Source organism: Hipposideros armiger, unplaced genomic scaffold (genome assembly GCF_001890085.2).
Source record: "Hipposideros armiger isolate ML-2016 unplaced genomic scaffold, ASM189008v1 scaffold_8, whole genome shotgun sequence".
Taxonomy (NCBI): Eukaryota; Metazoa; Chordata; class Mammalia; order Chiroptera; family Hipposideridae; genus Hipposideros; species Hipposideros armiger.
Window position 1 is genome coordinate 7808070 of NW_017731358.1, and position 12175 is coordinate 7820244.

A 12175-nucleotide genomic window follows, 5' to 3' on the forward strand; every position below is an offset into this window, starting at 1 on the left:
GTGATGTTGTGAACATAAAGGCAAGTCTGAGAAGGCAGTGAGAAGACTTTGGCTTGTTTTTCTGAGCAGATTATTGTATACTGATGATCTCCTGTTTCTTGGGATGGAGAGGGGCAGTTCATGACCAGTTTCCTTCTCAAAGGTTTTTCATTTTCATCTATATTGTTTGGGTCCTTCCAAACTTCATATGGCGGTTGCATTAATCCACCAGTTCGATCCATACAGGAGAATGTTAGCACAGCTCCTTTCAATGAGAGGAATGTACCTATAAAAACAATTTCATATCACTGGCACATGAAATTCTTTCTAAAACAGCTGTTATTCATCTATGGACAATAAATGTTTATATTATGATAATTTATATCTATAGTATAATATTGTAGTAGAATACATAAATCAGTTACTGAGTTCATCAGTTGCAATAACTTGGAATCATAGAATATTAATTCTAAAAGAAACCTAAGACATCAACTTGTCAAATCCTCTCATTATATTAATAAGAAAATAGAGATGCAGAAAGACTAGGAGACTTGGGCCAGGTCACATAGCAAGTTAGTCCCTGAGCCTGGACTAGAACTCAGGTTTCCTGATTCGTCATTCCCTTATATTACATAGTCCCCCTTAAAATTCTTTTTAAAAAGCTTATATTAGAAAATGTATAATTTTTATTTTTTGAAATAATCTGAACTGAAAAATAATCATGCCATCTGATTCCATTTCCTTATTTCATAGGCTCATTTGCTAGAAAATGCTTTTTCCCCCCCCTGAAATTGAACACTCAGAATAAATTTCTTGAAATTTTTACATCTAAAGTTCATGCCAACAATTTGGATTATATGGAAAAAAACAAATAAACCAAAGCACCTTTGGCTCTTAGGCAGACTAATGGACCTTTATACAGAAAAGAAGTTTACTCACCTGGATTCTTCAAGGTTGAATGTCCATGCCAGATTACTACCTATCAGTGATTTTTACCAGTCCTGCAGGACAGGATACTATAAAGTTTAGGAGGGTAACTTTGAATAGATTGACCTTTGGACATTTCCAGACTCTCCCTTAAGCAGTGCCCCTAGCAGCCTTTTCTTTCCTTTGTCCTTTGACATCATGTCAAGAGAATAAGAGATTAATCAGGCTGATGTGCCTCAAGAGTGCACATGTGACCAAGACATGAGAAGGGAAGGGTGATACATAAAAATACATTCCATTTAGACAGTACTTTATAACTTAAAGTACTTAAAATTTATCAAATTCAAAATAACATGTTTAGATGATTTAACACCTCAGTTGTGTTTTTACCCTCACTTTAAAGCCAGAATTAGTGGCCTGTGAATGTCTTACTGTTACCAAAGAAGAACAAAGGTTCTTGGTAAACATCACAGGAAGGAATTCTAGGACGTACCGGAATGAGCAACACAAAGCCAAGCAAGCAGTGGATTTAGTAAAAGAAAGGCAGTAGTATAGTACACTCTCAAGATGGCGTGAGAGTGGGAAGGCCTAGAAGAGCAATTGCTCTCAAGAACAAAGACATTTTGGCTTATATTTGAATGAGGGCGCGAAATAGTCAGGGTTGGTGTTACAGGTGTTTCCAGGACGGGTCTTTGCCGACCACTCCTTACCAAGGTCGGGAGAAGGGATTTTTGTTCTTATTTGGCTCTTGTCAGAACTGTCATGGCAACACATGGGGTGGAGATTTTTCCCTGCCCGCAATGCTAATAGTATTATAATCTATTACAATTAGCTGTAGCTGCACCATTTCTTAAGAATGATCTCATCTCCTCTCTTTCCTTTGTCTCCCCTCACGTCCTCCTTCCCTTCCTCCCCCTTTCTCCCCAGGGCCCTGTGCCCTGTTTTCTGCCTATGTTAACAGCACTAGGATAACTGAAGAGGTAGGAGAGGGGGCGTTTAGGCAATCCAGTCTGAGAGTCCAGGTATAAAAGGACAGCACTCCCAACCTCCCATGAAGAAAAAAATGCCAAAAGCTATGAGGAATGATTTAATTATGATTCATTTAGAATTGATCCTTTTATAAAACCACATTTCCGTAATTACCTGCCACATCCTCAATTTAGAGATAGCCTAAAGTAGGTTAAAAAAGATAAGAAGTTTACACTTTTGAAGCCATTTTACTTATACCTGATGCTTATAAGAAGTCAGCATTGGGCTGGCTGAGTGGCTCAGTTGGTTAAGAGCTCACTCAAGAGTGCGAGCTCTGAGCAACAGCAGTTCGGGTTCCAGCCCGAGCTGAGCTGTCTTTGCCGAAACAGCTGCTTTGTTTCCTAATGTGTGGTCAAAAATGCTTTGTTTATATTCTGTTCATTAGGTTTATACAGGGTTTAAAGTTAGTGTATTATTAATCTTTATAACTCTGTTTTTAATCTTTCCTAACTTAAAAAGAAAACTTAAGTAAATCCAAATAATAAGTGACTATTTCAGAAATATACTTCATTACAAAGTCAGCTTAAATTTAAGGGCTTCTATAATAAAATTTTAACAATTTAGTGTACAGTAAATAATTGGCCACACAATTAGGACTTTCCTCTTAAAGGAAGTCTCACTGGCTAGAAGTATACGTTACACCAACTTTCCAAATAACCAACCCTCCCCACTACAACCTCCATTCATTCAATCAACAAATATTTATTGAGGGCTTTCTATATGTTCTAGGCCATTTTAGGCACAGGGGATATAACAGTGAATGAAACAGACAAAAATCCCCACCTTCATAGAACTTACTTTCTGTGATAGAGGCCGATAACATATATGATAAATAAGCATATATATATATATATATACATATATATATATATATATATATATATATATATATATGACACATTAGGTAATAAGTACTAAGGAAAAAAATAAAGCAGAAAAAGGATAGGAACTCTTGGTGAAAGGTGCAATTAAATTTTAAATAGAGTAGAAAGTGTTATGGACTAAATGTTTGTGCCTCTCCCTGCCCCCAAATACATGTACTGAAGCCCCAACCTCCAGTGTGGATATATTTGGAGAAGAGGCCTCTAAGGAAACAATTAAGGTTAAATGAGGTCATAAGGGTGGGACCGGATCTGATAGAATTAGTGTCCTTATAAGAAGAGACACCAGAGAGCCCTCTCTCCCTCTCTGTGGGGACACAGAAGAAAGACCATATGAGCACACAGTGAGAAGGCAGCTGTCTGCAACTCAAGGAGAGAGTTCTCACCAGATACCAACACTGCTGGAACACTGATTTGCGACTTCCAGTCTCTATAAGTATGAGAAAATAAATTTTTGTTGTTTAAGCCACCTAGTTTGTGGTATTTTGTTATGGTAGCCTGGGCAGGCTAACACAGAAGAGAATGCACGATACTCTGGGTATTAGGGCTCAGGAAACCAGCACAAAGTGCTGATATTCTGGCTAATATGATTGTCCCTCACCTCTGACACAGGAGTCTCATGTTTTCTATCAGCATCCGTGAAACTGGCAACCTAACTTTATTAGTTTGCAAGTAAGAAAAAAATCTCAAACTTTTGCAGGCTTTGGCTTTCTAAAGCAGTGAAGAGCAGATTAATAGGAAATAAGATCAGAGATATAATATGGAGCCAGGTCATGTAGCTTGTAGGACAAGGTAAAGACTTAAGACTTCACTATTTGAGATGGCAGGATTTTGAGACTAGAGTGACATACTCTAATATTCATTTAACAGGATTACTCTTCCTCCTGGGCATATCCTATAGGGAGTCAGGTTGGAAGGAGGGAGAACAGTTAAAAGGTCAGTATAATAATCCAGGTGAGAAGTGGATACAGGCTTGCTTGAACCAGGTGGTAACAGTAGAGGTGGTAAGAAATGATCAGAATCTGAGTATATTATAAAGGCCAAGCCAACAGAATTTGCTAATAAATTGGCTTTAGAGTATGAAAGAAACATAATGGTCAAGGATGATTCTGTTTCTGACCTGAGAAATCAGAAGGATAGACTTGCCATTAACATACGTGGGAAAGATTATGGGAGAAAGGAAAGGCTATCAGGAACTCGGTTTTGGAGAGGTTAAGTTGGAGACGTTTAGTAGGTATCCAAGCGGATGTTAAATCCCTGGTTCTGGCACGGAGCTCCTGAAACCCTTGGAATTTCCTAAGTGAAGAGAGGGACACAGGTATCTTTTATTATGTTAATGAGGTGACTTTTGGACCACACCTAAGGATGAGGGCTGGTTGCCAGGGGAACCAACCACATGATTGGAGGTGTTGGAGATTGAGTTCAATCACCGATGGCCAATGATTTAATCAATTATGCCTATGTAATGACGCCTCCATAAAAACCCAAAAGGAGGGGATTTGGAGAGCTTCCGGGTTGTGAACAGGTGAAAGTGCTGGGGGAGTGACGATTCTGGAGAGGGCATGAAAGCTCTGCGTCCCTTCTCACATACTTTGCCCGGGAATCTCTTCCATTTTGATGTTCATCTGTATCCTTTCACAACAGACCGAAAACAGTAAGTAAGCAGTTTTACTGAGTTCTGTGACCTGATGTAGCAAATTAATCACGAGAACCTCAGATTTATAGCTGATGGGTCAGAAGCACATATGACAACCTGGACTTGTGATTGGCATTTGAAAGGGGCTGGGGGACAGTTTTGTGGGACTGAGCCTTTTACCTGTGGGATCTGATGCTATCTCCAGGTAGACAGTGCCAGGATTGAGTTAAATTGTGGGATACCCAGGTAGGGTTACAGAGAATTGCTTGTTGTGAGAAAAAGCCTCCATACATCTGGTGTCAGAAGTGTTGTGAGTGTGACAGTAGTGTGGACGTAGAGGAGACACACAGGAGAAACACACCGAAGGAAGAAGGACTAGATTATTTCCCTGTATGGGAGGGAAGAACGGTAGGTTTTCCCATCCCAGCCTATAAAGCTGCATTACCATGATCAGCATCACCTAGGAGCTTGTTAAAAATGCAAATCCTCGGATCCCAGCCCAGATGTACTGAATCAGAAACTCCAGGGTTTGGGCTCAGTAATCTGTGTTGTAACAAGCCCTCCAAATGATTCTGATACAGGCTACAGTGATAGCTACTAGAATGGATAATCTCTAGATGCTTTCCCATTCTAAAATGCAATGATTTAGTGCATTTCAAATTTCCATATCATTGATTAGAATTTGTTGTCAAGACAATCAATAAATTTATGTGAAAATAGGTTCCTTAAGAAAAGAGAAGTGGGCTTTTCTTTGTTAAGAGGCTTTTGGTTACTGATTTAATCTCCTTATTAGTTATCGGCCTGTTCAGATTTTATATTTCTTCATGATTCAGCCTTAGTAGGTTGTGTGTTTCTAATAATTTATACACTTTTTTCTAGGTTATCCAGTTTGTTGGTATATAATTTACATAGTAGTCTCTTTTAATCTTTTATGTGGCATCATTGTAATGGCTCATCTTTCATTTTTAGTCTACCTAAGTAATTTTTCAGTTTGGTTATCTTTTCAAAAAACCAATTCTTATTTTCACTAAAAAGTGTGCTAAGGATTTGAATAGACATATCTCCAAAGAAACCATAGAGAGATAATTGTGCATATTTCCTTAAAATTAGGAATGTAGTAAATAATATTTTCTTTGTGAAATAGGTTTACAATTAAAATAAAATGATCCTCTTTATTAGTTTGCTTTTGTTTTGTTTGTTCATTTGTTTTATTTTTTAGATTCCACATATAAGTGAAATCATATAGTATTTGTCTTTCTCTGTCTGACTTATTTCACTCAGAAACAAACTCATAGATACCAAGAACAAACTGATAGTTGTCAGATGAGAGAGGGGTAGGGGGATGGGTGGAAAAAGTGAAGGGAACTAAGATGTACAAGCCACTAGTTATAAAATAAGTCACGGGACATAGAGAATATAGTCAATAATATTGTAATAACTATGGTGTCAGATAGTCACTAGACTTATCATGGTGATCACTTCATAAGATATATATAAAGTCTAATCACTAATGTTGTACACCTGAAACTAATATACTATTGCATGTCAACTACAATTAAAAATAAATTTTAAAAAATGATCCTAACAGGTTAACTTTTAAAATACAATGCATTTTATGGGCTGAATTGTTCTCCCCCATATGTTGAAGGCCTAAACCCTGGTACCTCAGAACGTGATTGTTTTTGTGATAGAGTTTTAAAGGTGACTAAATTAAAATGAGGCTATTAGGGTGGCCCCAATCCAAACTGACTGGTGTCTTTCTAAGAAGAGGAGGTTAGGACACATTGGGAGACACCAGGGACACATGCATACAGAGGAATGCCATCTGCAAGAAACTTCAGAAGAAACCAGACCTGAAGGCACCTTAATCTTGGACCTCTAGCCTTCAGAAGTATAAGAAAATGAACTTCTGTTGTTTTAGGCACACAGACACACAAATACATTTATCTGAATTTGCCACACTAGTGGAAAGCTAACTATTCCACCTACAATAAGTGACAATCCATGTATATGAATAGGCATAACTGTTAACAAAGAAAACACAACTTCATCTAACCTACCATACTATATATTGTATTCTTTTAAGATAAAATCCCTCATGTTATATATTAATAAAATTCTTTTTGTTTACTTAAATGTTTTTCAGATAGTTTTTACCATATAGAGGAAAGAGACAGTAAAATTTATTGATAAGAACAAATTTAAAAATATTAAAAGAAATAACAGGAGGAATCAAACTCATCTCCTCTTTGAAAGAAAAAAAGATTATTCAAGTAGAAAGAGCATACAACATATGCTTTAGCAACAATACTCATAATTTAGGTCAAATTTCTCGGCACTTGGATAAAAAGGAAAGAAATTGTGTGGCATCTCTTGGAAACAACATGGGAAGATTATCAGACTTTAAAAAGCCATGTCAAGTCAGACTACTTCGAGCTTAATTGGTCTGAGCTCTTTCAAGGATGATGTGAAAACACTCATAGGCTCTGATCTGGCATGGAGCTTTGGAGAAATGCTTCAATTCATTAAAAATAAATTTTCAACTTCTGTATTAAGGTTTTTCTCAGTGCTTTTCAAAAACTTATTTCCTAAAGCATTGTTTAGGTCAGCAGTTCCACAGTTTCATACTATAGAAATGGTTGTAATTTTACCCTAAAGGAAAGCTAAGGTTGCAATATGACAAATGTTGAAATAGTATATGGCTTATGAAATTCTCAATAGTTCCTATTACACAGAATACTTATAATCTTTGCTTTAGGTCAATACAAATTAATGTTTTACAATACCTTATATCTAAATTTTAAAAAGTAGTAATGGAGGAAAATGAAAACTCTTACCACTTGGCAATACCATGACTGGCTCTGTAAATCTTTGTTCATCTGCTGAAGGTAGGTTCAGGGAGATGATTAACACCATTCCCAGACTAGTTCCAACAAACAAACACGGGGAGATAGTAGAGTCATTTTTCCGAGCAAAGGACTCCATGAAGTATAGTGCTGTAATTGCTTCTTTAGAATCTTTGTCAATACTAGAGATGCTAGAGCTTCTAGAACGATTATATGAATTTTCTCGGCTTTCTATGGAAATTAAAAAAACAAAAATTAAATGTCAGTGCATTTCCAGAAAAAGTAAAGTCTGACTTAGTACATGAAAATTATGAGGAGGAAGTAGAATATGATTCTTTGTTAACTGAGCTGGAAGTCAGCTTATCCTGTGCACCAGCTTATTTTGAAGACGAAGAGACTGAAGTCCAGAGTGTAAGCCATAAACCTAGGCAAAGCTGGGGCAAAAGTTGATTCTTTGGAGGTCTAGTTAACCATGTTTTCTTTCTACATTACCTCACAAGTTAGTTGAAACTCTCTAATCTGGAAAAGAAATGTTTAGTTTACATGGTCAAGGTTACAAGTATTTCTGGTATCTTTTTAATTATGCTTTCCTCCTATCTATCAGTTGTTGGAAGTATTTTTAATGATTTCTTGGCAATTCCCACTTACTGACAACATTGCGGCTACTAACCTGAAGAGTCACAAATGTTCTGCGGCGAATACATTCCCCTAACACAATTTTTGGTTTTGCTGTATCCGGAGTAATTACAGTTGAAAAACTGAATTATTTACCAAGGCCAAAGAGCAAATGTTATCTTCCTGAACTAGCTTCAAGCTGCCTACCTTGAATCCAAATTCAGTCTTAACTGTGTAGGGCCAAATAAGGAGCTGTAGACAATGCCATCCATTGAGCATGGTAATCTTTCTGACAGGGCTTCAACCCACTTAAAGGAAACAGGATGGTTTCAGGCTCTCCTGCTCATCAACACTTACTCATGCGCACACTCCAGCAAGCATAAACTTACCCCCTCAGTTAAGTGGTTCTAGGAAGGTTATATTGTTCATATAATCACTCCAGTTTTCAAGTTCCTCATATTTTTTCTACTCTCTCACTTTCCCTTCCCTTTTGATAGGTAGAAGTGTGACTCATTTTTATAAAAAGAGACTAAATATAAATCCCTGACTATCCTTTTTCTAGAAAACAACATAGTATTCCTAATTTCTCCCCTTATATTCCTTAGCAAGTTTATAAACATAATGGTTTTTAATAGAATTTAGAGATGAGAGTAAGCTTGGATAGAAACTATATATTTTATAGATTTGGAGACAGAGACATAGAGTTAAGTAATTTCCCCAGGATATAGCACAAGTTAGAAGCAGAAATATCTAAAACTCAAAATTCTCAACTCGCAATCCAGTGATTGAGTGCTACTACTTTTATAACCTTCACATTTTTGCTTCTATTGTAACATTCCTAGCTACTATGTTCCCCAAATTTTTCCATGGTTTATCAACATTCAAGGTTGCTACTGATAGATACCTGTGATAGAGATAACATTATTTATATGACCATGGACCATATTTAGTATGGCATCATATCAAAGAAACAATAAAAACTAAAAAAATTATTTAAAAAATTGAAGAATAAGATAGATCATTACTATCAAAATTTTTGAGGGGTGGTAAATGGGAAATTATAGCATAGAATTAGCAAATCTTCCTAAGATTATTATTTTTTCTATCTCTCTCCCCAAAGTTCTTTATCAGCAAGATAATAGCATCAAAGTTATAAGTTTCCTCCCTTTCTTTCTCTCTGTAAAAATTTTTGGCCTTCTGGCTTTTGTACTTTACTCCCTGTCCCCACACTCATTCTATAAATAAGCAATCCTCTCTGAAAACATGATGATGAAGATTGCAAACTTTAGAATTCAACATCCTTCTTTTTTTTTTTTTGGTCACATGAACTTGACAGTTGAAGAAATTAAGGTTGCAAGACATTAAATAACTACAGATAGAGACACTAAGCGGCTTACCACTTAGAGGGAAAGAAACACGCAATTACTACTGGGAGTGTGTACAACAGATTAAGGCATAATCCTTTGTACAGAGGAGGTGGGAACCCACCAATGAGCAGAGCCATTCTGGTTTCAGAGATGAAGACAAAGGTGTAGTGAGGAATGGACTTGGAGTCATGGCCACAGCTCCACCAGGCTCTGTTAGTTGTTATTCATTGCCTACAGTTGACTGTAGTTTTTTATATCTTTTACACATGACCTCCACCCCTTGTCCTCTAGCTCCCATTACCATGGTATATCAAATCATAGTTGTATTCACAAAAATTTGCATGTTTAACCTACCTTCTGTTGTAACTGGTAAAGAAATCTCCATGCAAGCGGCAGATTGTGCTTTTCGAAATGGTGGTCTTCCAGGACCCCAGCGGTTTACTTTTGAAACATCAGCACTAGAAAGCCGTTTTCCAGAACTGCAGCTCTGAGAAGTTGGGCTTGTGCAGTGTCCATTTATATGATCTGTACCAAGAGGAAGCCAACATAAATATAATTAAATCTTAATATTAAGGAATCCATATGTAGATTAATACGTGAAGAAGAGTGAGAATTATTTTTTCAAACTATATAGATGACTTAAACCTTGCTATTTTAAAATTTAGTCACAATTTCAGTAGTTAGCCAAAAATTTCATAAGATGGTTATTAAATATAAGATTCGTTTTTTAAAATTTGACTAGTTAACATAGTTTAATATTCTATATTCCTACTATATAGTCTACCATTTTAATGGCCATAAAAAATAGGTTACAGTACTGAACTCTTTTGAATAATTTAAATAAACACCCATTTATATAAGTTTTGGAAGTACTTCAAGTGCTTGGAGATTAAGATATAGAATGGAAGCATCTTATTGTGCAGTTGAGAATGGTACTTAAGAATATTGACTCTAGAGCAAGGCTGCCTGGGCTCAAATCCAAATTCTACCACTTACTAGTTTTATGAATTACTGAAGTCTTCATGCTTTAGTTTCCCCTTCCATAAATAGGGGATATTATCTGCCATATGGAGTTTTTGTAATAATACATGTCACAAGCCAGAACATTTCCTGGTATATGGTAAACTCTGAACAAAAATTATTGTCATTCCATTCCAGAGTATTAAAATTGCTCATGTCTAAAATAACAGTGCTATTTAGAGCTTGTGAGTTTAGCTGTTTTGATAAACTTGAAAACTTGTAATTGCACAAAAATGTTTTATTTTTCTTAATGCTAAAAAATAATATTTGAAATATCACCTCATAGTGCAATATTCAGAATGCATTTTAAATGTTCTTCTTTAGTCATTCAAAGGACAATAGAATTAAATGGAGAATTCAATGTTTAATATCTATCTTGGACATAGGGAACTAGCACTAAGTGTCCAATCCATTATACCTTTATGTATTGTAGAGTTTGAAAACATAATTGTACACTTCCTAGATTCCCTTCCCACTTGGGCAAGGGAATTAGGTTTCATTATTTAAAAATGCACTAGTGTGTTTAACTGTTGTTTAAAATGAGAGTTAACATTTATTGAATACTTAAATGTCAGGTGTTTTATACACATTATTCATTTAATCTTCACAACATCCCAGCAAGATAGGTGCTTGATATTCCTGATTTTGCAGATAAGGAAACTGAAGCTCAGGAAAGGGTTCAGAAAGTTGTCCATTATTACATAAGTAGTATCATGGAGGCAGGATTCCAATCCAGATTTTTCTCATTGAGTGTCGGTCTGATTTAAAACTGGGCCACAGATTCACATAAAATATTTGATAGGGTTTAGGAGTGGCTTGTGTGATTGTGATTCACATTGAGATCCAACCCTTTAGGGCCAGTTATCTTCCATACTAACAGATCTCAGAAATCCCAGATTTCCCAGGTGGAAAGGCAGAAATATCCCATGATAAGTTAGCCATGGGGAAGCTGAAGTTAAGAGCTCTACCCTTCCTTCGCTATCAAATCTGATCTCATAAATAGGAAGAACACTGAGGGCAACAGCTGGCACTAAGAAGGACGTAGAGTGAATTGCAACTACTTTGTGGGTACAAATTGCAAAAGGAAGCCCTACTCTGGGTACATCAGGACAAGTTGCCCCTTCCTCGGATGTGATGCCTTGTTCTATGACTCACTGCTTGTGCAGAGAAATGCGGGATGGATTCACAGCCTTCTTTGCTGGGTACAAGAGTATATGGCAGATCCAGAGAATAGTAAAATTTCTTCATTTAGCCAAGACCCCTTGCGTTTGTTAAGCCAAAACCCCTGCTGAGCTATTACCATTTCTTGGTGGCTGTTTCATGTGAATATTGTTTCATTTCTGCTCATAATAGGGCAGTATCGATTATTAGATTACTCAGTATGCTAGTCCTCCTTCTCCCCTCCCTGCCATCGAGTGTAGTGACCCAATTTTCCTCAGGTTCTCGTGGTGGAGTTACAAGGTCCAGCTGATATTACAATACATATATGGGTAGCCCAGAGTTTTTGGCCACATATTTGTTTTCAATAGTGCTGATTAACTTAAAGGATTTATGTTTGTACTTAAATTTTTAAAATATATGGAATTACATTTGTTTTCTTTAAAACTTATTTTTCTTTACCATGCTAAATATTCAAGATAGATATGAATTGATACAAAATATTTAGAAAGAAATTTGGTCATAGCCAAGAGACACTCATTCTGGAAATTTCTAATAAAGAAATAATGCTAAAAGAAAAATTAAAACCTCCATTGATGGTCACATGTCTTGCTAGGGAGACCACATCATGGATGGGGTAGAGGCTTGATCACTGCACTGTACACCTGAAGCTGATGTTGTATAATATTGTATGTCAACTATAAGTGAATATATATA

At 36.4% G+C, this 12175-nt stretch overlaps 1 protein-coding gene across 1 annotated transcript in view; it reads right to left on the reverse strand.

Annotated features, from left to right (window-relative positions):
• STXBP5L (syntaxin binding protein 5L) overlaps positions 1 to 12175 on the reverse strand; it is a 241372-nt gene that overhangs the window by 12910 nt on the left and 216287 nt on the right. The window contains exons 22-24 of the mRNA XM_019650992.1: positions 9635 to 9805; positions 7290 to 7529; positions 8 to 265 (exon numbers count right to left, since the gene is read on the reverse strand). Coding sequence (XP_019506537.1) covers positions 8 to 265; positions 7290 to 7529; positions 9635 to 9805 — 669 coding nt within the window. The remainder of the gene's footprint in view (positions 1 to 7; positions 266 to 7289; positions 7530 to 9634; positions 9806 to 12175) is intronic.